The 27,545-nt window shown below is 33.6% G+C and overlaps 4 protein-coding genes and 1 long non-coding RNA gene across 6 annotated transcripts; 2 read left to right on the top strand and 3 right to left on the bottom strand.

The window, feature by feature from the left end:
- Positions 1-450: 450 nt before the first annotated feature.
- LOC125198868 (bZIP transcription factor 44-like) lies at positions 451-1,376 on the bottom strand. Its single transcript, XM_048097143.1, has one exon. The coding sequence runs from the start codon at positions 990-992 to the stop codon at positions 558-560; it is 435 nt and encodes a 144-aa protein (XP_047953100.1). The 5' UTR covers positions 993-1,376; the 3' UTR covers positions 451-557.
- A 7,004-nt stretch (positions 1,377-8,380) lies between these two features.
- LOC125209638 lies at positions 8,381-9,859 on the top strand. Of its 2 annotated transcripts, none has more exons than XR_007174341.1 (4): positions 8,381-8,465; positions 8,607-8,684; positions 9,388-9,482; positions 9,654-9,859. It is a non-coding gene; the product is annotated as an uncharacterized LOC125209638 (long non-coding RNA). The 2 variants fall into 2 exon arrangements; XR_007174340.1 differs by having other exon boundaries at positions 8,607-8,712.
- Positions 9,860-15,970: 6,111 nt separating this feature from the next.
- Positions 15,971-19,625, top strand: LOC125211392 (alcohol acyltransferase 9). Its single transcript, XM_048111160.1, has 2 exons — positions 15,971-16,493; positions 18,554-19,625. Exons 1-2 carry the CDS (start codon positions 16,059-16,061, stop codon positions 19,499-19,501), a joined length of 1,383 nt encoding a protein of 460 aa, XP_047967117.1. The 5' UTR covers positions 15,971-16,058; the 3' UTR covers positions 19,502-19,625.
- Positions 19,626-23,051: 3,426 nt separating this feature from the next.
- Positions 23,052-24,339, bottom strand: LOC125205409. Its single transcript, XM_048104320.1, has one exon. It carries the CDS (start codon positions 24,073-24,075, stop codon positions 23,209-23,211), a length of 867 nt encoding a protein of 288 aa, XP_047960277.1. The 5' UTR covers positions 24,076-24,339; the 3' UTR covers positions 23,052-23,208.
- A 1,045-nt stretch (positions 24,340-25,384) lies between these two features.
- Positions 25,385-26,768, bottom strand: LOC125205416 (eukaryotic translation initiation factor 1A-like). Its single transcript, XM_048104333.1, has 3 exons — positions 26,709-26,768; positions 26,275-26,637; positions 25,385-25,775 (listed from the first exon to the last, which is right to left on the bottom strand). The coding sequence occupies exons 1-3, from the start codon at positions 26,751-26,753 to the stop codon at positions 25,593-25,595; spliced, it is 591 nt and encodes a 196-aa protein (XP_047960290.1). The 5' UTR covers positions 26,754-26,768; the 3' UTR covers positions 25,385-25,592.
- Between the last annotated feature and the right edge of the window lie 777 nt (positions 26,769-27,545).

The raw sequence follows: 27,545 nt of genomic DNA, 5'->3' as shown, positions 1-27,545 counted from the left end.
CCTCCAAATTCAGAAAAGGCGACACTATACACTGACGGATGCAACTCAAAATATTTATTAGTTGGCTCATGACGATGAGTTAATTACACGGTCAAATCTATTTTATTTGATCAATATATATACACTTGTTTTCAGCCATTTCAAAATAAGCGTCTCGCCACCCCGACTTCATAATAAAGTAAAAATAAATATCTTATTACATTTGTTTAGTCTATTACCCGTACTAGTAAATAACGTGTTTCATCTGATTAGACAGAAAATTTTATGAACTCAAAATAAAATAGTATGAAGATTTAAAACCATCTTAATTTATTTATGGGAAAAGATAAACGTACATAATTGTACATGTACATAATATTGTTACTTTGTTGATTGTGTTGTCTTATAGTTTTTCTTTTTTTTTTTTTTGTTTTTTGGTTCGCTAATTACATTAATAAAACTATAGAAATATTACTGAAAATATCGACAACAATCATTAATAAATGATGATATTCAAATACAACAGAAGACAACCACTAATTAAAAAATAAAACAAAAACCCCCAAATCACAAATCCATCAATAATCAAACATCTCCGCCATGATTGGGTGGTGGCTCAGCCCCACCGAGTTCCACGCCCCGCCGTCGCCAAACTGAAACTCCTCCGACTGAAACATGCATCCTCCGACACCGGAGCTAGCCGAGCCGATGTAGCTGAGGATCTCATCGAGAGATCCGAGCCTCTGCGTGAGCTCCATCATCTGCGCGGCGAGCACCGAGTTCTCCGCCTCCACGCTCGCGCAGCGCTGCGCGGTGGCGCCGATGCTGCTCAGGATCCGCGCGTTCTCCTCCCGCAGCTGCTGCGCCTGCGCCATCAGGTCGTCCAGGTGCTTCTGCTTCCGCATCCGCGACCGCCGCGCCGACTCGCGGTTCGACTGCATCCGCTTCCGCTTCCGCTGGTCCATCGCGCCGTCCAGATTCTCGATCGACGACGTTCCGCTCGATGTAGCCATTCAATTTCAGAGAGGAAGGGGATTGATTGATTGATTGATCGATTAATTGAATTAATTAGGGTTTGGAAATTGGGGGAAAGTGTTTATGAGAAAACGTAGAACCAGTAGAGGAAGACGACGGAGAAGGATTGGACGAGATGGTTGCGGCGGCGGAGGGAGGAGCCGATCACGAAACCGGATCGGAGAAGCTCGCTCAGAACGGGAGACATCAATTGATCTCGAACATTACCATTTAATTTTATATTTTTTTTTGAAGTGATTGTATAGGAAAATGATGTGTGGTTGATGTGAAATCAAGCAGAGTAACGATGGGATAAGAGAAAAACAGAGGGAAAATCAAAAATAATAATGCAGGGGAAAGAGAAGGGAGGCTTTGGAGAAGGGTGAGGGGTTTGATTTATAGAAGGAAAATGTGCAGAAAAATAAAAGAAAAGAAAAAAAGAAATGGGAAAAATGAGGGAATCTGTCTCGTGATGAAGCATGTGGGGCGGAGAAATAATGTCATAAACGTACAAGTCCAGCTGTATACGGTCACTCAAAACGATGAATAATTGCATTCATCTCAACAAACTAGGATTAGTTTGTTTGATGTTTAGTCTCAAAATTTGATCGGTTAGAAAGGGCTTTATTAATTACCTACTACTCCCTCCGTCCCACTTAAAATGCAATATTTGAGAATCGGCACGGGATGATCGGTTAGAAAGGGCTTTATTAATTACTTACTACTCCCTCCGTCCCACTTAAAATGCAATATTTGAGAATCGGCACGGGATTTTGTGTAGTATTGTTTTGTGAGTTAATGAAAAGAGAGTAAAGTAAGAGAGATGGAAAAGTAGAGATAGAGTTGTTTTCATTTAAGGAAACGTTTCATTTTTAATGGGACAAACCAAAAAGGAAAACGTTGCATTTTTAATGGGACAGAGGGAGTAGTTAGTACTCCCTCCGGCCGCAAATAGGAGTCTCGTTTTTTCATTTTAGTCTGTCCGCAAATAAGAGTCCCGGTTCACTTTTACCATAAATGATAATAAGGTCTCACCTTCCACTAACTCATTCCATTCACGTTTCATTTAAAAATACAAGTGGAACTCTTATTCCACTAACTTTTTTCCATCCACTTTTCTAAACATTTCTTAAAACCTGTGCCGCCCATAAATGAGACTTCTAATGGCAGACAGAGGGAGTACTAAACTATTTTATAGTTAAAACAAGGCTACAATATACTTTAAAAATAATAGATCGAGTTAGACCGAAAATTAAAGTTAGAGAATATGACTCAATAGAGCAAGAACAAAAATTAAAATCAGAGAGTATGATTCAATAGAGTAAGAGCAGAGTGACAGTACCATCTAACCACTCGGCCGAGTGGAGAAGGTCAATTAGTCTAAAGGTGAAGATTCGGGCAAGTGGGATTCCTAAACTATCACGACTTTATAATTTTGAATTTTATCTAATTTTGATTAGATTGAATATGATTAAAATATTTATTTAAATTTATATTTTATGTTTAGACTTTGCTAATTATTCTTGTAATTTTTAACTGCTTATAAGGTTACGACTTAGGAAATAATTGACACCTTAATTTTATAAAGTGGACATATTTGATGTTTAGGAAGCATGTATCTAATAGCTGAGCTATTAGGTATACATGCTAGTGATAAGACAAATGTGTTGATTCTAGAAACCCATGATTTAGGTGATCCGATAGAAGGTATACACTGAAATAGTGACCTTTTTAATAAAACTTGAGTCATAATAGATGAACATTAGATGTATTTATTAGATCTAAAGAGTGGTCATTTAAATTGAAGTCCTAAGATTCCTCCACATTATCTATTTGGATAGCTTTTATTTATTTGTTTATTTTACTTATTTAGTCAAAATTAAATATTTTTATTGATTACTTAAATAACATAAATTGATTAATGTCGTAGTACTGCAATTGATATATTATAGTCGCAACGTTCAAAAAATAACAATTTGTAAGTGTAAAAATTATAGACTAATAAAAATACATCAATTAGTCAATCAATTTTCATTTTAAAAAATCTTTATTATCGTTCCACTGATCATAAATTGATACCGGTTGAAGGGTTGAAATAAACCCACAATTAATTAACCCTATATACTATTTGTACTATTAAATGTTATCGGTGAAGTATTATGATTCGAAAGTAACAATTTATAAGTATAAAATGCCAAACTACTGTGATTCTTTCACGATATTGTATTATACCTAATCATCTTAATTCCACATGTGAAGTGTCGACTATGATTATATTTTAATTAATTTTTAAATGTACCACAATGCTAAACATGGAGGGTCAAAATTCCTTAATCAGTCAAAACAACCTTTCGGAATCGCCAAGGAAGACTATTTTTACAGTTTGCTACTCACGTTCAGTGCACCATCACTATCACTCCTAATTAATTAATCAATTTTTATGACTTACTTTTCAAATTTTCTTGCTAACCATCTTCTAAATGCAATATTACACCTACCCGCCAAACTATTCATATGTACTATCACCGACTTTTGATTTTTCTCCATTTGATTAATTAGCCTTTGATGGATTTAATTAACACAAAACTTATCACGTCTCTTTTTATAATACTATTCATATAGTACTATCATTTTAACAACATATTAATTTGTTTTTCATATCAACAATTACGGATTTTTTCTTAATGTGTATAGCGAAAAAATAAAATAAAAAAAGGCGTTTCAATATGATTTGATCTGGATCTAACACGTTCAGTTTAAGAATTATTTATATATGGTTCAGCCACTTTGTCCACAGCTGAGGCAACGAGCACATTATGATTCAGGAGTATATTAATTAAAGTGTGACAATTAAAATGGCAAACTAAAAAAAATACTATAAAATTGATCAAATTTTGGCCTATATCGCAATTTTAAAAAATTAGCTAAAATTACTCATTTATTTACAGTGAATTTATTGATAAAAATTGTACTACTCCACACAGAAAATGACATCTTTTAGTTGAATATATTATGTACGTGATCAAATATTTTTCTCATTAATTAATTACTGCAAACAAATCAAATTTTATGATTTTTTTATCATATTTTTAAAATTATTAGACAAACCAAAATTTAATTAAATTTTCATAAATTTTCTCGTAATATGCTCTGAAATTAATAAAGCAATTTGAATCACCAGACGATTTGAACAAATATATTGGATTTTTATATCTTGCTATACAATAAAAGTTTGTTGACATGCGAAAATTCAGAACAAGGTTGCAGATAACTTTTTTATTAATTATCGTTTTAATTGTGAAACTGTATTTAATATATTGAGTTACCCATAGTAATTTGTTTTATAATAATGACGTGCAAATTACTAAGTGAGACGACCCGTCAAACGTGACACTTCATTTTCCAAAGGGTTAATTTTGTTCCAATTATTAACACTTCTATAGAAACGTGACACGACCCGGTCAAACACTAATGTTTATTTGCTATGGAAAATAGGAAAATTATGTTGCAAAACGTTTATTTTTACTCCACACCCCAAACTTAATCGCATTATTTTTTAAAACGTCAAAGTAAAATACACCTACACATACACGTCAATCTACAAGAGAGAAAAGTAGAGTGCTGCACTTAGATTATTTTCTTAAATTATTTTGATTTTTATGGAGTTTCGCAGTGTGGTTTTTTGTGAAATATATTCATGTAATTGGCATTGATCACGTTAGCACAATTTATTTAAATAAACTAAACTAATAAAAATGTGAACCTAATTAACGAATTTAAAGTAATAACGAGATACTAACTGTATTTTCTTTTAAAATAAAATTTTCAATTAACCCAAGTACGAATAAATTTTCACCAATTATTATTAGCTTGCCGATTACTAAAGTTAAAGTTCTGATTACAAACTACTAAAAAAATACAATTAACTTGTCAATTACGGAGTATTTTATGGGATATATACTATCTTCGTCCACAAAAAATAATCCTATTTTTTTTTTCCGTTTGGCTCGTCTATAGAAATTAGTCCCTATCTATTTTCGGTACATTTCTCTCGCTAATAAGGTTAATTCAAATTTTCACTAACAATACTTCGACCACCTTTTCTCTACATCTTTTTCTTTATCAATCAATATACTTTTCCACCCGCGACAGAATCCAATAATATTAAAATGAGATGAATAACTATATCGGCATGCCAATCATATAAATTTCATGTTAATTTAATCAGTTGCCAATATAGATTTCATTAATAGTAGATACTACGTATATTGAAAGAGTATCTCCATATTTTTGCTTACCCAATAAGTTACATTGCTTCTTATCTAAACAAAAAAGTTGTGTCTTTTCGTACTTTTTTTTTTCTCTATTTGTTTCGTTAATAGTTGTTTTGTAGTGATATGATGGCTGGCAAAATCTTAGGCTGTCTAGAACATGTTATATGTATCTCGACAACTACGACAAAACGTGATCAAAAGTACTAAAAAAATACTTATAATTGTTCTCTTTCACAATTGATAGAAAAATCAATTAGATTTATTGAGTACTCTTCGTTCAAAGATCGCACAACCATGAATGGATTAACGAAATTTCTATTAGCACCGTCTATTATCCACTGAAACTACAACCAAGGAGATGAGCTTAGAGGTGGCATGATGGGGCTCTCAATAGAGCAACCAAACCATTATACCTATTAAAATTGGAGAATTGGTCGAGGGCATTGCGTCCGAATGCCTCTAATCTTATCGATATGAAGTTGTTGGGTTGTTCACCCCGCATCATGAATAGAAAATGTTAGGTGTGTTTAGATCACCCTTATGCACACAAACATTAAGGGTTTTGATTTTTTTTTTTAATGGCGACATCTAATTTAAAGATATATGCCATGGCAGATTCACTGTTAACATTGATCTACTATAAACTGGTAACCGGTGACAATTATAGATAAATCGATTTTTACAATTTTCTTTTTGAAAAGATGATTATTTAGTTTCCTTAACTGGACAATGTTGAGATTCCAAAAGAGTGGTCCATATAAATAGCAAATCTTTTGCAGTAAAAAAGAAAAAGAGAACCAAATATCTCAATTGAAGACAGAGGTCCACAAATTTGCAACTTGGTAAAAAGCCGTTTGTAATTTAATGCATGGAAAAGACAGTTCTATTTTACAATTTGGTGTTGAATTTCACATGTTGCATTTCTGTTGCGAATCTCTTTCTGTGTGGGTAGGGGGACCTCCATTAATTTTGCTAACCTAATCTAGAGATTTTGCCTACTTTATTTTTAAAAACTAATTAAAATGCCTTAGGGTTTAGGGTTAATCATACAAGGAAAACATCATACCAAGAAACAACATTTTACTATTTTAGATTTGAAGTTCTTGCATCCTATGCTGGCTAGACAATTGAGCATATTATTTTTAGTTGCAGATTCTCGAGTAGTATATGGTATCACTAATTTGGGCTCTTGAACCTTTCATTTTGTATGCCCTGTGACTTGACAAGAAAATCGGGAATGTCATGGTCTACATTATCGTATAGTCTATTTGAAATATCAAAAAACATAGTCGCCTTTCAGGATAACAAGTCAATATGAGAGATGATAAAACAACACCTTCTTGACGTTGGGCACGAAGGTTGGTGTTCGAATTTTCCTTTCATGAACCGTAATTGACAGACAAATGATGCACATAGGGATGACAAAGGATGGATGGACACTCCTTTCATCAAATTTGATAAAAAGTTGTGGTGCTCCCTCTTCTATGTGACAACATGGTCCATTTGGTGGCTGAGAAACAAAATTGTTTTCCAGAATATTGTCCCAAGTTGGAAAACTGAGAAGAGACTCTTGCTGTGGAGGCTGGGTTCGTGGGTTTAAGGGATGGTGTCCAGAGTTTCCATTTTTACCGGAACAAATTTATGAGGAGCTGAGCCTGGTTAGAAGATGGATTGACATCAAGCATAAGGCTAAGTTTGCAATCAAAGACCACTAATGAGGTTCGTCTTGCCCTCGGTTTGATGTAATGCTTTGTTGGCCTTGCTTTCTTGGTTACTTGGTGGCTTTTGCCTTTGGTGTGAGCTGTGGTGTGGGCTTTGGTCGTTTGATTGTTTTTGCTTTTGGTTTTTGTGGGTGCTTAGTTTTTTCGTTGGTCGTGGTAGGTTTGTTTTTTTTTTGTTGGGGTATTGTTGTTGAACCCTTGCTCACCATCTTTTGGTTTGAGCCTATTTTTATCAAAAAAAAAAGGTAAGCATAGGTTTTTTGGATAGAATTTTCTTTATCTTTTGTTGCATGATTTTGCGCTTGTTAGCATCTCCAGTGGGCGGATGTCCCCCACGGACTTCCACTAGGACTTCCCAAAAACACCTCCTGCCACGTCACTAGGACTTCCCATCTCACTGCCACATCACCAAGACTTCCCCTGCACAATCCGTCCTTCCCATCGCCCTTCCCAAAAAAAATAAATATTAAACTCGGACGTCCGCGACACGCCACAATGGCAGACGTCCGCCCGCCCGTCACCCTTACATCCAAGGATATCTGGTGTCCTCCCCGGAAGTCCGTATCCGCCATGCTTCGTTCCAATGGCGGACGTCCCCGGCGGACGTCGCGGAAGTCCGACCGGACGTCCGCCGTTGGAGATGCTCTTACATACTCTTGCCCCGTTGCCCGTCCTCTTCGAGCTTTTTACCAAAAAAATATCTTTTTCCAGTGTTAAATAAATGCCTTATACTCCGTATAAATTACAGTTAGGAATTCTATGTTAAGCATTCATAATGATAATATTCAATAATAATATTTAAAATTTGTTTAATATATCCACGGTAAAAATATTCTAGTGAGGCTCACTAGAACACATCATTCTGATTTTTTTTGCATGCCATAATTAAATGATTTTGCAAAGTTTAGGCATTTAAAAAACAAACTGTAGAGGAATCTAATCATCTTAAGCATGTGATGTTCCATAGATATTTTACAAGATTTCTGCCAAAAGGTATCAGAATATTATTTACTATCATTGACCGTACAAGAATTGTACACTTGAATTTAGTACCGGAGTATCAAATTCATTATAAATAACTGTCAAAGTTTATAATAATAGGATAATTAATCACAGTTCAATCGATAAGATGTTAATGTTTTATTAACTGAAGGTTCAAATTATCGCAATGAAAGGAGTATTTACTATTCATTAAATATGGAGTATCTCATTTTGTGATTCATAGTAAAAATATGGAGTATTTACTATTCATTAAATTTGTTGGAGGGTAGAGGCTAGGATATAAAAATGGATACATAGAAAACGACTTTACTTCTAGGCCAAATATTTAATTTTTTAACAATTTTTGTAGGCTAGCCAGAAGCTTAAAATTTATTGAATGAGAGAAACAGTGGCGTCCAAAATATAATTGACTTCAATATATCATCATCCAAAACCGACACAAAAAGTGTAGCTGGTGAGATTCTCATTTTTGCCGGTAAGATTTGATTTCAGCTTCAAGTCGATTGAAATATGATACAATTGAAAAATATAGTAACCGAACTAAGAAGAGACTTATTCTTTGAAGGCTTGTAGCATGGACTAAAGGATGGTGTTTGAATTTTATTTTTTTCACCAGGCTAAGTGTGTGAGGACTTACTTAAAGTTAGAAGATGTACGAAGCATAACCACAGAAGCAACTCTGGTAAACATAAAGGTATAATGGAAGTTCGCCCTACTTCCTGGTCAGTTTTTACTTAATGGCTTTGGTTGATGTTTGTTAGTTTTTGGTTTCCTTATTTTGCTTTGAGAATGATTTTCTTAGTCCTCTCTTGGTTACCCTTTGTTTAGCTTGCTTGTTTTGGTTTGAGGTGTTTTTTCTTGTTTTTCTTGGACTATTTTGTTTGTTCTGAACTTTGGTTACTTTGTTCACCAATCTTAAAGCGGTTTGAGCCTTTTCTCTCTTATAAAAAAAAAAATTGAAAAATATAGTAATAGATCGTTTTATGCATGTATATTCTTGAATTTAATTAGAGGCATAAAAGAACCTTTGAGTATATTCATGAGCTTTTTCTTTGCATGATGAATTTCAACTCTCCCCTAAATGCGCTTATATAATAAGATTTGCTTATCATACACAAAACCAAAATTATGAGACACGGCGCAAAAATAAAAGATACAAAGTCACATCCTTATCCTAATTTGTTGGGTATATATATAGAGAGGGCCTACCTCAAAATAAGATCTATTTACAGCTAACGAACTTTGATTCACAAAAAAAGGTATATTTATAAAACTTTGGGTAAACACCTTCGTGAAAAAGTTGGGAAGTTTGCTTGTTTGATACCGCTGATATAAGACTAAGACCATTTATAGACTAAAAATCCGGTCATATTATACGTGCTTGTGTGATTATGTAGACCTCGTATCATGTGTTATATGCGGAGGCAAACGTTGTAGGATAGAGATCGATCGGGGCGGAAAATGGGCTCGAGTAGCTATCGAATTCGATCAGGTATAACGACGTATTGATCTAAGGCATTACTCTATTAAATTGGCAGAATTTGCTTCGCTTTGAAATTCCCTTGTAGCTGGCGACTAGAAATGCTTATTTAATTCTCGAAAATTGTCAATTGACGTAGTTTAGGGCTTTAATTTGGTTGATCTTTACCTCGTGTGTTTTTAGGTTGTTGCTTGAATCTTCTCATACGTTTTAGAGCTATTGTGAGATCACTACTCTCAAATGGATGAGGTTGACGAATAATGTCAGGACGTAGAATGGATGTTGCACCTAGTTAAAAAAAAATATTGTATTCCTATGTCGTTGTTTTTTAAGTAGTTATGATTAGATATTTGCTTTTCCTATAGATTATGGATTTTGATTAGATCCGATTAAGCATAATAATTTATTTCATTAATTCAAATCCAAAAGAGATACCAATACATAATCAAAATTATATTTCAAATCTAATCGAAGTAAACAAACCCAAATTAACCAAGAATAGTTACTAACTTTAATAGTGATCCAAAATCAAGTCGTGTCCAGTCTAGTTAAATTTTAAAATGTTGGCCCATCACAAAATAATACCACTCCTAGTACTAGTACAAACTTTTAAAGTTGTGATCCAAATTGTGCTTATTTTCTCTCGTCACAACTAATCATTTTTAATAATATGAATTAACCATTATCTATTTGACTTTACTTCAATCATATTTTCTCAATTTCTTAATTACTTTACTGATTTCATATTAAAATTCGTATTATTTTATGAAAGTGGTACGATAAAAATAAATAAAAATTTTTGGGTGCACCTATATCCGCCGCTGACTATGGATTAATAAATTGAGTTAACCTTTCATTAGCATTCGTTTGTAAGTTAAAATTATCATCAAACATATCGCCACATTTTTTCAGCTTAGTGCTCTTTAGTTAGTCGACAATAAATTTAATCCAAAGTTGAAATATTCTCATCCAAGTCAAGATATACTAATGTTTTTATTTATATATGATCTCCCACTAACTAACTAGACCACTTTGTAGATCCACTTGAAAGATGCTCTTGACAACTTTTTTCATGCTTTTCTTTTATTTTCAATAACAAAATTCTTACATCAAGAGACTTTTTGGTGGGCCGACATTCTTTTCCTTAAATTAATTAATCAACCAGATCTAGGATAATTTTAATTTTGACATGCGTTGAACTTCTTTTCCCCTTTTCCCTACTATCATTATAATTTATTTATTTTTATTTTGTTTATGAGTATATGTGTTATGTATGTATTTGTGGTATTATGACTGTACTTGTTATTAAAATAGACATACACCGAAATAATTTGGTAAGGTTGTTCATAATTTAGTTTAAATCGTAAATTAAATTGGACAAACTGTATTTGTACGGTTTAGGGGTGAGCAACCGAAAACCGAATATCCGAACCGAACCAAACCGAAATTTTGAAATTCGGTTCGATTTTTCGGTTCGTTTCGGTTTTAAAAATACAAAAATTTCGGTTTTTCGGTTTTGTTCGATTTTATTTCATATATACTAATAGAATATAAATATATATAATATAAAATTAATAGAATATATATAATATTTATTATATAAAAATATATTAAAAGAATATATATTATATATATGATATAATATACTAAATTAATAGGATAAATATATATAATAATATATTTAAAATATAATTCGTTTTTTTTTTTTTTCGCCCAAACCGAACAAAACCGAAAAACCGAAATTTTTGTATTTTTAAAACCGAACCGAACCGAAAAACCGAAAAAACCGAACCGCATTTCAAAATTTCGGTTTGGTTCGGTTCGGATATTCGGTTTTCGGTTGCTCACCCCTAAACCGTACAAATACAGTTTTTCGGTTTTTCGGTTTTGTTTTTAAATTTCGGTTTTTCGGTTTGGTTAGGTTTTTTAAGTTCGGTTTTCGGTTTTTCGGTTTGGTTCGGCTTCAATTTTAGCCTAAATTCGGTTTTTCGGGTTCGGTTCGGTTTGGGCGAAAAACCGAACCGAAACCCGAATGCACACCCCTAGTACGGTTTTATTGTTAACAAAAATATTAGTATTTGGATTGTAATTAACTTCCAAAGGAAATTATTTAAATTGATCTTATGTTTCTAAATTAAATTTAATTTTAGCTTCATATTTTTCCGTTTAGGGGAAACTACGTACATTTATGTGGTTTGCGGTCATTTGTATAATTTTAATTTTTATCGATAAATAAAGAAAATTTTAAAGGTTGTATTATGATACGAAATCTGTAAAAGTCTTGGAGATGATTATGCGTTTTATTGCTGGATTTACTTAGAGTTCTTATCCTACTTCTGATGTTGACTCTAACCTAATTGAAAACAGGAATTAGGTATATTTTCTTTAGTTTGAATTCTCATTATGATGTGACTTTATTTTCTTTTTTTGCGCCTGTTTGTTGAGGGGGGAAATGTGTCTAGTTATATTATTTTGGATGTGGTAAATTACGTATTTGTGTCTGTGGTTGAATGACGTGTCAGTTCTTAGTCTCTCCGATAAAAGTTTTGTTTTATTGATCAAAATGTAGTTGTCAATATTAGAAAGAAATATTCTATTCTAAAGATAATTAAGTTCCAACTATTTTAGAACTTCACTTTCCCAATTCTAACTTAAATCGCACCAACGCAAAATACGACCATGACAGTGAATCACAACTTAATTAAATGATACTACTAAGATGTTTCTCATGCATTTAATAAATTGGGAATTTGAATGATCACAAATACTAATTCTTTTATTTAATTGATAAAACTATTTTCTACACTCAATCAATTGGGAGTCTAATTTATCATAACAACTAAATGACTTAACTATTATTGATCTTCTTAGAAAGACCACAAATTGAGGTGAGAGCAATAGTCATTAATTCAATATGGAGAAGTAAATAACCAAGGCCAAGTAAATAATGGGAAAATTAAATAGTAGTAATTGCCAAAAAAAAAATTTATAAATTTTAGCCAAATTTTAATTCGATCCACAACTTTTTAAAGAATTGGTTGTGAACATATTGAATTTTAATATTTTTCAATTTCCCTACTAGGTATAATTTGAGCGATATTGTATCTGGTTGGATTCTAAGAAAATATCTACAAGGAAGAGACAATTCGAAAATTTTGTAATTTTCCTCAACACACTAAGCAATTAAATCAACCAGGTCATCAATTTAAAATAAATGTGTGCCAAATCAACATGTTACAAATAGAAAAACAAAATATTTTATCATGATAAAGTTGAGAAAAATGTTAAAATTATGATTTCTATGGCTGATTTTTAAAATTATGGGATACACCAAATCATAAGTTTCCAGAAATTTTTCCCTCTATTAAATTACTCTCTATGCACACAAGACTCAAGACCTATATATATTTAGAGCAAAACTAATACTTCCTCAATGTAATAATACAAAAAATGGACAAATATTAAGGAACCTATTTGTTTGGCTATAAAATGGGAGAATCTAAAAAGAATTTTGATTATTATAAATTGAAAGGAAGGATACGTCATTGCTTAAGCCATAGAAATGTTCTTCATAGTTATTGTACAAACGCATTTGTACCATAGCTGTCAAATAAAAGCCCACCTGAAGAAGTGCAAGTACCAATCTCTCCTTTTCTTTGAAAAATGTTAAAAGTAAGTTATGAAATGTTAGTGTCATTTGTATATATTAATTTTTAAATAAAATATGAGTGGAATGAGTTAGAAAAATATGAGACCCTATTATTTTATCCGTTCTTTATAATTTGTCACTATTTGATCCAACACGGATTTTAAGAAATGTAATAGAAAGTGAGTTGAAAAATCAGTGATTTATGGGTCCTACATTTATATAAAGTATTACTTTTATAATAAAATGTGAGTGAGAATGAGTTAGTGGAGTACACCAAGGGTGGCGAAACGGGTTACCTGCGGGTATCCGTACCCGATTTTAGCCAAATTTATTGTCCCAATACTTGTCCTTCAACATACCGGGATTACCCGATACCCATGTCGGGTATCCGGTATCCGACCCGACCCGAAATCCTAATAAAAATTTTGAAAACCATAATAGCCGTAAATGTTCCCTAATTTACTTTATTAATATTGATGATAAGCTTTGAATAGATTGAGAATAAAAGTGAGGGGATACTCTATAGCTAGTTCTGGTGAGTTTTCAATTTTATGTTCATTGGAATATAAAAATGTTTCAAAAGAACTCTTAGATTATATAAAGTACTCCCACTATTCTGCCTTAATAGAGGCGTTTCATTTTCTTCCCTTATTTTAGAAATATAATAATATAAATACTCTTCTGTATATTATTATCTTATTACTTTACTTTTTCTCCATTTTAACTGTTTATTTTAATTTTTCAAAATGAGTGCGTATATGGATATTATTGTTTAACTATTTACTTTTTTTTCCACTTTAACTATTTGAAACGCCTCTATTAATATGGAACAGAGAGAGTATTAAAAGATGGTATATGGCTAATACTAATAATAACGGGTATCTGCTTATACCCGCTACTCGCAAAACTCTAATATACACTACCCGATCCCGTCCCGTTTTCCGTTATCGTCGGGTAGCGGATACTCGATACCCGGTGGGTAACGGGTCGAAATAGGAATTACCCATTACCCGCTACCCATTTTGCCACCCCTAGAGTATACTATCAAAAATGGTAAAAGTGAAAAGTGACAAATTTGTAGGGACGAATGAAAAAGGAAATAAGCGAAAAAATTTCAGGGATAGGGGGAGTACCATTTATGAAAAAAGTGAACCATGACTCCTATTCGCGGACGGTGTAAAATAGAAAAAGGGGACTCCTTCGCGAACGGAGAGAGTATAGGAAAATCTGTTGTTTAGAGTAGGATCGAAAATACACGAAGCTAATTGTGAGCTTGACTCGAAAAAAGCCCGTACGAAGCTGGATTCGACTGTAAACAAGCCGAGCTCGAGTCTGATTTCAAGCTCCAGTCAATACACGAACCTTTAGTCGAGTTCGAGTAACACGTTAACCGAGAGCATAACTTGAATATTCTACTTGAGTTTTGACCACTATTTATATGTATATAAGATCGTTCGAGCTTGAGATACAATATTATCTAATATCATACGAGCTAGGCTTGAGCTCGACAATTAGGTGACGTACCGAGCTCGAACAATAAAATAGTACTCCCTCCGTCTCCTAAATATTGTCTCACTTATTTGACCTGACACGTGTTTTAAGAAATGTAATGAAAAGTGAGTTAAAAAAGTTAATGGAATGTGGGTTCTATTTTTATTTTTATAATAAATGAAATGTGGGTTCTATTTTTATTTTTATAATAAAATATGAGTAGAAAAAGTTAGTGGAATATGAGGTACATTATCAAACATGATAAAAAGTAAAATGAGATAAATTTTGTGGGATAAATGGAAATATAAAAAAGTGACAAACTTTCAGGGAGACGGATGGAGTATCTTGAATCGAGCTCGAATACCCGAATATTTACGAGCCGAATGCTTATTGTCGGCAGCTAAAATGAATAATTATGAAAATTTTGGTTTATCATTCAAAAGTATAATATCCAAAAGGTTATCATTAATGCTAAGTAATCATAAGTCATAACATGATCAAATCCATATGAACAACCACCTGTCAAATTCCACATGCTAATACTCCAACATGATTAAAAGTTGAACATTCAGCTTTAAGCTTTCGAAATTTCAACACTTTTCCTTAAATCATGAAAACTTTCCAACCAATTCCCACATATATTTGAAGCTTAATTAAACTGAACCATTACATGCAATTCACAACTCATGACTACAAAGCTTCGTATTTTGGATCTGTAAGTTAAATATGGTCGATATATGACTAAGAACTTTCGTGATTGTAAATTCTAGGTAAAATATGATCATAAATGGTTTGTTAATTCAAGACAAATCAATAAGTTTAGATAAAATAGTTGTAAATCAATATTGACAATTCAAAACTAAAAAGTCTCAGGTTGTCATGTTCTTTATTAGTGACCGTTATGAATTAGTGAAATATAAACCTCTTCGCATTCTATGTGTGGATGAACCAAAATAAAAAGATTATTAAGTTACAATTAAAGGTAGTACAATGTAAAGAACACTATAGTAAGATCAGGAAGTGATAATAACATGAACCAATTTCGAAAAACATGTGGCTGTCCGGCTCGTCCCCGATACTTATTAAAAATGAATGACAGACAAAAAATAGAAATAAACACAATTTTGAACGGTTGGACCAAAAGCACCATGATCAATAAAATTTTTCCAACACTCATGGAGCGGCAGTGGAATCGGTCGACCCTATACCCCACATAAATCCGCCATTGAATGAAATTCACCAACATGTGAAAGAATAACCTAACCACTCTCCCAAATCATGATTATAATGCATGATGTAAGATATTTAAATTAATTAAGTAATTCAAGTAGATACATATATAGGGTCTCCAACACACTTGACAACACAGACCAACTTTCATCCCCATGCTTCTACTTTTCACACATTAATCACTTCATCTTCTCTCACAAATCCTCTAACTAATCACCATGCTTAAATCCCCAGAGCTTCCGGATTGCATCTACAAAGGCCAGCCCGTGTTAATCAGCCCGGCCCGGCCCACTCCCAATCACAGGCTCTACCTTTCCAATTTAGATGATCAGAAATTCCTTAGATTCTCCATCAAATATCTCTACCTTTTCGCCAAATCTCTCCACACCGCAGCCCTGCGAAGCTCCCTCGCCCGGGCTCTCGTCGAGTTCTACCCCTTAGCAGGCCGGCTGAGGCGGCGCGTGGGCGGGGACGATCGGAAGTTGGAGGTGGAGTGCAACGGAGAAGGAGCGGTGTTTGCGGAAGCGGAGATGGATTTGAGGAGTGATGAGTTTGTTGAGTTTGTGGGGAAGCCAAACAGGGCCTTGATGAGGAAGCTGCTGTACAGAGTTGAAGCTGCTGATTTCTTGGATATTCCACCTCTCATAATTCAGGTATTAATTTGCATTTTTTTTTGTTTTGTTTTTGTGAAATACTATTATTAACAAAAATCCAAAATGATTTGGTTTCAGTCTTTTCTGGTTGAATGGTGTTTGGGATTGGGCAAACATGTTACTAGTCTTCTTTATGCTAATGTGGCTGATTTGGAGGAAGTTTTGTTTTCTTATTGGTTTTGTAATTTATATTATAAAATTTAATTAACTTCATAAGATTTGAAAACTGACTTATTATATTTTGGTTGTGTTTCAATCGTCTTATATGTGAGGAGTGAATTTTGAGAGCAACAAGGTAATTTGAGTTAGTTATCATTATTGGATATTCAGTTTATATTATTTAATCTTATTTGAAGAGTTTATCTAACACATTAAAGTATGATCAATAATGCGAGGCAAAATAATTTAACTCGCATTCAAAACAAGTAAAATAAGGACAAATAGTTAAATACTAGTATTGTCCTAGTGAACATAGCAACCAAACGGCTCATTTAGAATTGATCAGATTTTGATCCAACTTATCATTCAAATGATCACTATTAGAAAAATTCGATTGTGAGTTGGGGAGTTTTGTTTGAAACTTATATCTTCTGTTCACGAATAGTCAATAATTTGTCACGCAACATTATTCCCTGAAAAGGATACCTCGATGTTTGTTTCTTGGATTATTATTTTTATTGGCATGTTTAATATGAAATGGAAATAAAGCTCTCTTGTTTAGATCAAGTAAGATTTTGTCGTTTATTGTGCCTAATATTTCAACGAGGAATATCTTTTGCACCTACAATTTCGTTAACGGACATTACAAAAGTTTTAGGATTTATTACCAATAAAAAATTACAGATTATAAGTTATTTGAGAATAATTTGTAGCAAATTTATAGAGATAAATTTATTTTATTTTTATCTTTTAGTTTCTTAAGTTTAAAACAATGTTGTCTAGTTATCCACGTCTTCACATTAATACACGTTTGCGCTACTATTCATCCACGTCATCAAAATTTTACACATGTTTGCTAACTCAACATCGCATTAGCTCAAGAATATTGTCGTGGTACGTTGTTGTTTCAGTTTTTAAAAAATGTAGGACAGATTGACCAAATTTCAGAATTTTCGATCCTAATCTGAAATTTTGGCATATTTTGAACTATGATACGCATGAAAATGGATTGTTTTGGGTAGAATTGAAAAGTTCACATACTATGTATTGAAATGTTGTATTTTACCTAAGTTGGGTGAATGAGCTTTCTCTTTCACTTATATCCAACATGTGTCGGTTCCCTCGGCACTCATTCTTGGCCTCTTTTCCCCAAGAATATATTCCAACATCTTCTTTTTATTTCACAATCTTTTTACCTTTTCACTTTTCTACCCATCTCATTCAATGGTCTACATTTCTCTACATCAATTTTACATCAAAATCAATCACCAAATCTTTTCAAATTTGTCTTCTATTGATACTTCGAATTCTTATATTATTATATGCATATAGTTATGTATGTCTTGCAAGATTTCATCTTTATGTAATTAGCTAGATAACACGTGTATGATTTCATTTTATCCATAAAATTGTTGGTGGTGTGCTATTAAAGTAAAAGTTTCGCTTTAAATATGTTAGTGTATCGTAACTTGTTTAGATTTAATAATTTTAGTGAAAAAGGACAATTTTTGTGGACAGGGTAAATGGCAAAACGGTTAGACTTTTGCATATAGAGGAATATATTGTCACATCGCATATATGATGGTACAAATTATTTAAAGAAAAATCAAACGACTATATTTTTCTATGACGCCAAATTGAACACTCCACCAATTTATCAAAGTGAATCGTATTGTATTAATAGATAGATATTTCACCCCTTACTTAAGGTTTGGAATGTTTATTTGATAAATTAGATAAAATTGAATTTTATGAATATTGTTCAATCAAATAGATCTTGGAATAGTAATGAAATTGATCTGGCATAATCTTTAGTTATTCAATCTTAGACGATCTTGAGACAAGTTACTGTTGAGCAAGACATCTTGTTTATTGACAAGTAAACATTGTACTAATAACAGGTGACGAATCTCCGAGACGGTGGAACGATTCTCTGCACCGCAATAAGTCACTGCATTTGCGACGGAATCGGCTCGTCGCAGTTCCTACACGCCTGGGCCCACATCCACCAATCCTCGTCGTCCCCGAACTTACCGATCCCACCGTTCCACTCCCGCCACGTGTTGGAGCCTCGCCACCCGCCACAAGTAACCTTCCCCCACCCCGGATTTACCAAAAACACCCCTCCAACGAACGAACCCGCAGCGGGCCCCAATGTGTTCAACTTCCTCCAATCCCAACCGCTCGTGACGTCATCCGTCACATTCTCCCCCTCCCAAATCCTCCACCTGAAAAGACAATGCTACCCCTCGCTAAAATGCACCACCTTCGAGGCCCTCGCGTCCCACACGTGGCGCAGCTGGGTCCGCTCGCTAGGGCTAAAACCGTCATTTCAAGTCAAGCTCCTCTTCTCCATGAACATCCGGGACAAGGTGCGGCCAGAGATGCCCCAGGGGTATTACGGGAACGGGTTCGTGCTAGCGTGCGCCGAGGCGAAGGTCAAGGACCTCGTCTCGGCTAACGTGCGCCACGGCGTGAAATCAGTGCAACATGCTAAATCAGTAATTAGTGATGACTATGTTCGATCCATGATTGATTTGTTGGATGATGAGAGTGTGGTGACGGATTTGTCATCGAGTTTGGTGATCTCGCAATGGTCGAAATTAGGGTTGGAGGATTTGGATTTTGGGGGAGGGAAGGCTCTTCACATGGGGCCTTTGTATAGTGATATCTATTGCTTGTTTCTTCCGGTCGCCGGAGAATTCGACGCGGTTAGGGTTCTCGTGTCGATGCCTCGGAGCGTGGTCGAGAAATTCGAGTTTTACATGGCGGATTTTGATGGAGTTGTTGAGAATGGGGATGCAAAGAATCAATATGAAGTAGATAGTTTGAAGATGGTTTCAGTTTAAGAAATAGTGTCAACATTTTTTATGTGACAAATGCAAGAACAACTATACTTTTGAGTGTATTTATGTACTTGTATCCATTTTAATACAATCAAGTTTATATTTCAATAAACGCGTCATTTGTTTACTTTCTCGTGTTTTCTGTTTCTTGCTATTTGTGATCGTTCGATCATTTGTGCACTTATGTTGTTTGTGCTTGTGTGTTTTGTCTTTTGTCCGTTTTCTTCCTTTCAGTTTCTTTGCATGTCGTGCGTTTTGTGATTGTTGTTTGCAATTTCTCAAATGATTTGGAGTTGTGAGACCATTACTCTTTGGTGGATGAGGTTGACAGATAACGTTGGAATATGTTTTTTTCCTCGGTTTCTATTTTATTGTATTCATCTTAACATTAGTTTAACTTTTAATTAAAAGTGCATTAGCATTTGATAATTATTATGCTATTGAATGGCCATATTAGGACTTCCCACATAAGCATAGAAACAATTTAGAGAACCACCATATCATTCACACAACATGTTTAAGTTCAATTATCATCAGTATACGCAACTTTTTAATTATCACCACCATCATTATTTTCATCATCATCTAGTCCATTATAACATTGCTCTATAGCTAGTGCCTTTTAATTAGTAGATAAGTTGATAAAGTTCATTTACAATAATTGCCCCTAAGTTGAAATTCACATAATTTTCAGAGATATGTAATATTCTATATATTGTCCACTAGTCAATCCACTACTAGACTACTTTATAGATCTATTTGAAAGATACTCTTGAAAACTTTTTCTTTTCTAATTCCCAAATATTAATATTTAATGTAATAGTTTAGGTGGATTGAACACTGACGCATGCCGACATTCATGTATCTAACTAATTATCGAGATAGAGAATTACTTCTAGTCAAATCAATGGATTGTTATGGCTTAATTTTTCCCTTGTCCCTTCACATTCTTGCATATATGCAATACATAACGTGATTGGAAAAATTAATACTCTCCCATCTAGACCACATTAATATTAAGATATTTTTTGTGTATTAAGTAGGAAATACTAGAGAATAAAGTAGATAAGATATTACTAAAATATATTCCATTTTGTTAAAATAAATTATAATCGTACTATTCTAAAAGAAATAGGACTCAATAGTGGTATATATTGAGTATTAAGTAGTTGTGCTTAATATATATTGGTCTGAATTTTATTTTTGGATATGTGACACTAGTAATTATTAAAATCATTAATAGAACATTTCGTTTGGATTAGAGTTGCATTAAACCCAATACTCGCAGACGGATGAGGATTAACATATAATGTATTGATTTGTGTTGCTTGTTTGTTTTTGCTTATTTTTTTGCATTTGTTCGATTTTAGATATTACATTGCTCATTAATTTTTTTGGTTTGAACATTTTATATTATACTAAAAAAATCTTTTATTTCTAACTTGGGATTGGAGGTCTTGCTTGATGCCTCACTCAATCCTTTGGAAATACTTATATTCTAATTGGTATGGAAAATATATTTATATATTTAAAAAGTGGACAATATATCATCGTCCACATTTGCCAATATATTGTCGCTGACTTTGCGCTTGGTTGGAAATGAAAAAGAAGTCAGATGATTAATGGAATTTGATTTGCTTTTTGCTAGTAATCTGTAGAAAAAGCTTGCCATCCGATGTGATATATAAAAATAATTTAATGGAATCATGCTACTTTAAATTATTTAATCGTGCCTACCTTCGAATTTATTACACTTGACATCATGAAAAATATATACTATCTTGTACCATCATCTTAAATTCTTCATTGTGTTCATACGTATGAAAGCATTCCACTCACAAATTCAATAAGAACAAAAAAAACATCATACATGGTTATTATTATTTTGATGATTGACACTTACACATTGTTAAAACACTTAATACAAATAAAAATATACACTCAATATATAATAGAGTTATTTACTTAAAAAATAGTCCTCCCTCCATCCTATTTTAGGAGTCTCGGTTAGTCATATTTGGGTGTCCTACTTTATGAGTCTCGGTTGAAATATTCCATAAATAGTAATAAGCCCCACGTTCCACTAATTAACCTTTTTCCACTCATATTTTACTATATTACTAATATACAAAAGTAGAATTCACATTCCACTATTTTTTTTCACCAACTTTCCTTTACATTTCTTAAAATTCATGCTGAACTCAAAGGGAACTTCTAAAGTGGAACGAATAGAGTACCACTCAAGATGGATTGACATTTGCAGTGGAGGATGGGGCTTATGGCCTCGTGTATCATGACACCATGATTACCAACCTCCTTTGTTGCATTCGTCAAAATATTCATGTGCCTAGCTAGAAATCATAGCCTTCAGCGTTGTACAATTGTATTTCAGTTTTATTTTTTGGGTGGATATATTGTCAACAATCTGGGTCTCTAAGGTTATTGGTCACTTTGAGATGTTGAGCGACTGAGAATCCACGTGAAATGATAATTGAAGGCTGCGTTACTATTTCCCTAAACGAAATATCAATTAGATATATCTTCGTGATGATAAGGCACAACTCAATTGGTAAAACACTTCGCACCAATCGAATGAGTCATATTGGTATTTCATTGGTTGGAAAGTCCAATAATAGTTTGACAATTCAAATGTAAATTTTCAACATTAGAAATATTGATTCTTGTACACATTTTGTTATCACTGTTTGACATTTGAGGTTATCAGACTAATGCATGGTCAGCTCGGTTGGGTGTCATTGGGCTTATACCGAATTTATATTTCATTACCTACCAAATCCAAATGAGTTTTCTCAGAATGAACTTGTCCTGAGATTTCTCATTATTGAATGGGATCGAGATTAGACTATAGAGTGTTATTAGGTGAAAGTCAACATTATTAACAAATCTAATTCATGCAACACTAAACTAATTAGAAATAAATGTGTGACACAAAATATTCACTATTATAAGCAAAAACTATGTGGTGTACAACATATAAAAATTATTGGTCAAAGCATCTATATGGAGTCCCAAAAGACATTTTAGACATATTGTTTGTGTCAGTGGTTTTTGTGACAATTTTAAAGAGGAAAAACTTTGGATCAAGCTCCAGCTAATTTCTGAAGTAACATTATTATATTGTTGAAGATTACACTATCATATTTCACAGTTTTAATCTCAAGTTCAAATGTTTGATTACTACACAAAAAATCAACCAATGAATTTTGTCCCAGTCTAGATTGATTACAACAGTATCTTTATTACACAAAGAAATCTATGACCAATCTTGTCTGCAGGTTATAAATATCTCCTTATTTTTTCAACCTTTATCATTGCCATCAATCAAGGGGCTAACAACCATATTATATATCATGCAATTGATATTCACATGTAACAAGACAAAACATACACATATATTGGTCTCTGTCAGCTTCACTTTTTCCACAAAACTATAAGCCTTATACTTCCCGAATCAGAAAAATACAATGTCCAAAACATTTGAACCAACAAAACTTACTTAGATTGTAATAAACTAACATACAAGAATATATAGTATAATTAATGAACATGGTAATTCCCAAGAGCCAAAGGACAAGTTATACAACAACTAGACATGAAACATTAACATAAGACACATCATCATTCAAGAAAACACATCACATTTTGTATGAACAAAAAAATTCTTTCATCCACAAGATTGATAGAGAGACTTAAGGAAGATGACTATTTTCGAGAACTGGCTGTGTTCTAATAGCTGAAGCAAAGGGCATTCTACTTCTCCCAATCCAAGCACACTCCAACCCTTCACTCCTCTCTGATTCTTCCTCCATTCCCTTCATCTTCCTCCTCCTCATCTTCTTCCACAAAAACCCTAAAACCACCAAAATCACCCCAAAACCCCCCAAAACCACCCCCATCATCCACCATTCCCAATCCCTCTTCCTCTCATTAGGAACGACGAGGGAGAAGTGGCCCCGCCCCCTCACCACCCACCACCCCTCACTCGTCGTGCTGCTCAACTCCATGGTCCCATTCCCATCGAACTTAACACACTTCGCGGCCCCACCAACGTGTTCATAACTCTTGAAATCCATCACCAAGTGTTCATCACCTAAAGCCCTAATCTCAATGGCCCCATTCCCACTAGAATCATAAGGTAGAAACCCTAAAACTGGTGCAAGAAATGTGTGGTGGGGCACATTGTAGTAAAGAGAAGACCAGTTGCCAAGATTTTGATACACTACATCAACTCTCTTTGTGAATGGCCATGGCAATGTCTTTAGTGGGATTGATAAGGGGCCGTGGCTGAGCCCTTTGCGCCATAGGCTGCTTGTACGGACTCGGGCCACAGCCAGCTCCATGCCAGAGAAGTTGGCCGGAGGGGGGACTGAGTACACCTCCCCCGACCGGAGTTTCTTGATCTTCTTGAAGGCGTAGTCGTAGAGGAATGAATCTAGAGAATCCCTATTTGATGATGATCCATCAACGATATGCCAAAGCCATGAATTCAGCATGATCAGAGCGATGAGGCAATCCCTTTTGCAATTGCACCCCATCAAGATTGATGCCATCATCATTGGTGCTTTGCATGATTGTGAATCGAGGGTTTCATGATATTGATTTCATGTGTTATACATAATACTATAGCTATAGGAAAAACCATAAATCTCGACAAGGTTATGAGAAAGCAAAATGAAATGAAAAGGGAAAAGAAGGGATTTGTGTGAATCACTGAATTGTGATATGTTGTGTGTCCACATTCGTGTGCTGTCTATTTTAAGCTTTTGTTTCATGATTTTATGTACAGCTTTCTTTTTTTGTTTTTTTGTTATCAATAATAGGGAAATAATTGACTCTACGTTTACATTTGGAAAGATGTTGTCACCTCCTTGAATGTTTATGGATACGTTTGCATGTTTGTCGATCGTGGTATCTACATTATAATTTAAAATGCTACTAGACGGAGTACTATATCATTATTATCATGTAAATTATGAAATTATTTATAAGTTACTACTATTATACATGAATTGTACGATACTCCCCCACCCTCATTACATGTTTATATTTGACTCGGCACGTATTTTAGAAAATGTAAAAGAAAAGTGAGTTGAAAACATGAGCAGTGGTTCCACCTTTATATAATGAAATATGAGCAGAATAAGTTAGTGGAATGCGAGACCTAATTACTATTTTTAGTAAAAGTGAAAGTGAACCTTTAATGAAAGACGATAGAAAATGGCAAAAGTTGACACTTAAAGAGGAGGGAGTATGTCAAATGAAGAAAGGGAAAATAATTATAAGCTTCATTTTATTATTTTGATACATTAAAAAATTCTCATTTTATTTTACCTATAAATAATAAATAGATTATATATTTCATTATTTCATGCTACTAATATTTTACTCCTTACGTACTATATATATAGAAGTAGAATTAATTGCACTAACTTTTTCAAGTTATAATTCTGAAAATTATGGTGTAGTTTCACACAGAAAGTAAAGTATCATTTTCACATACTCAATAATCGGCAGAGTGAGAAATATGGAGTTTTGAAATAATTTGGGTGTATTTTCTCAAGACACTCAATAATTTGAAGAGAATGAGAAATGGAGTGTTAATAATTGGGGTCTTTATAAGTGAAAGGAGCGCATAAACTTCTAGAAAATCTCTACCATCGAAAATGAAGATAAAATTAGGACCATTCCATTATAATTCAAAAATGGACTTGGAATTGCAGGGACCCACGATGCATCAGTTACAAAAAGATAATTATGGAGTAATATTTTTTAAATTACTTACATTTGAAACTACATGCATTTTACTTGCAAGATCTCTATTAAAAAAAATAATGGTGAGCCCAAAGTTTAAGATGGTTCACAAAATGTCAAGCAAATCAAGTGTATATATATTGGTTCAAATAATTTTGAACAAAGTACAAAAAAAATGTACTCTGCAACTTATAGACCAAATAAAGCTTTCACCATATTACTGAAAAACAGTAGACATGAAGAGATGGAAAAACCACATGAAGAATACAAAAGGCAATCAATGTGTTGCAAGAAATGGCCCTTACAACAAGAGGTGGAGGCTCTAGAGTTTGTCAAGGTCTTCGTCCTCGAATTCAATGTAATCATCACCAGGGCCATCTTCTTCCTCGTCCAGCCCAGCAGCGATGCCCTCGTTCAGCCTGGTGTTCTCCGGCAGCTCCCCATAAGCCTTCAGCAGCCTGGCTTCGTCGGGCATGTATTTCAGGATAACATCAGCCTTGTCATCCTGTTGCAATCCACAATCCATTCATCACTAACACAAATCTATATCTATATATACATGATTAGGACAATGCCATCACCACAAACACAAACATATGATTAGATGAACATTGAGTATATATCAGTTCTTGTTATACTCCAATTTGAAGAATGAGGCATGATTATGACCATCAATCTTACTGTTTTGCAACATAAAAATTAGAGATACGAACAGAGTGTTTTGAAAGATGAAAACTTTGGTATACTAAACAAAAATGTCCAAAACTAATCCCTAACTTAGACTGTAGATTTTCAATTAAAAGAATTAACAAAATCCCCAAATCAACAAGGAAATCCAATCAAACAAACCATGTGTATCTATCTGCATCACTACTTATTCCATAAAAACCACAAAACTACTAACAATCAAACAAACAAACACACCATGTGCAAAATTCCCCAATTCAAAACAGGAACAAACCTAAACCACCAATCAGAAAAAAAAAATTACTCCATGAATTAACCTGATAGTCGCGGAGGCCGACGAGGATGATGTCACCGGCGCCAATCCAGACCTTCTTGTGCATCTTGCCGCGGATATGGCAGAGGCGCTTGACGCCGTCGATACAGGTAGCCTCGCAGCGGCCGTTCCCGAGCATACGCATGACCTGGGCGTATTCCTGGCCATCTTCCTTGAAGACGAGCTCTCTCTTCTCATCATCGGCCTCGTTCTTTCCCCTCTTCCGATTCTTCCCTCCCTTTCCCTTGTTCTTCGGCATCGCTGGAAAACCTAAATCGGACGGCTGCCCCCTTTCTGCTGCTTCTTTCTTTTGCAAAAAGGCGTGTTTGGTTTTGCCTTTTTTATGGTTGGGCTTCTCGGCCCGATACTGTTAATCATGATCGAATTCTTTAAAATTAATTACGAAATTATGAAATAAATTTGCAAATTATGTATTACCAAAATATTGGGATCATGTAATACTCCGTAATATATTGTGGACATCACAAATATGTCTTAAATTAATGACACGATTGAATAAGTAAATTCGGGTAATTACACTATATATAAAATATTTTATTATAGTTTCATATTGGAACAAAAAGATGGATGTTTGCATAAATAAGTTTTACCAATATGAGATACAAAATGTTTCAACATTATTTTTACAAAAAGTTTTATTATTATTTTATTTTGATACAAAAAGTTTTATGGCTATTTCATATATTCTATAGACTGTCGGTGAAAAATTAACTGCATCCAAATCCAAACGTATGTAACAAAATGTCGCGAATAAACTTTTTTTTAGTACTTATTTATGCAAATAATAATTTTTAGTACCAATATCAAACAATAGTAAATTATTTTATATGAATGGTGTAATTACCATATTAAAATCCGGGTTACTAAATCGATTAAGATTGTGAATATAAAATTCTTTTCGAGATAATTATACTAATTTTAATCGATTTCTCCCCACCTTGTAATTTAAGGAATATTTTCTTTTTTCTCTTAAAAATAACTGTGAATTTTGATCGAGTTTTTGTCCATCTTACAAATTTAAAAATCAATGAAGAAAATAAAGTTTAACATTATTCGCAACAAAATATTGAAGTCTGCCTTGCGAGTTTTAATGCATTTGAAACATTTGAAACAACACAATTTTTAATGCATAATTTGACAAAGTAAAAGAGAAAGAGAGAAAAAAATAATAGAATTAATGTTAGTAAATTACGAGGTCCACTTTATTAGTGGTATAAGTGATAAATAAATTAATATATAGGAGTGTAAATATTT

The sequence above is a fragment of the Salvia hispanica genome, chromosome 1 (assembly GCF_023119035.1).
Source record: "Salvia hispanica cultivar TCC Black 2014 chromosome 1, UniMelb_Shisp_WGS_1.0, whole genome shotgun sequence".
Classification (NCBI taxonomy): Eukaryota; Viridiplantae; Streptophyta; class Magnoliopsida; order Lamiales; family Lamiaceae; genus Salvia; species Salvia hispanica.
Note: the sequence above shows the minus strand (reverse complement) of the source record. Positions and strands in the feature narration are given on the sequence as shown.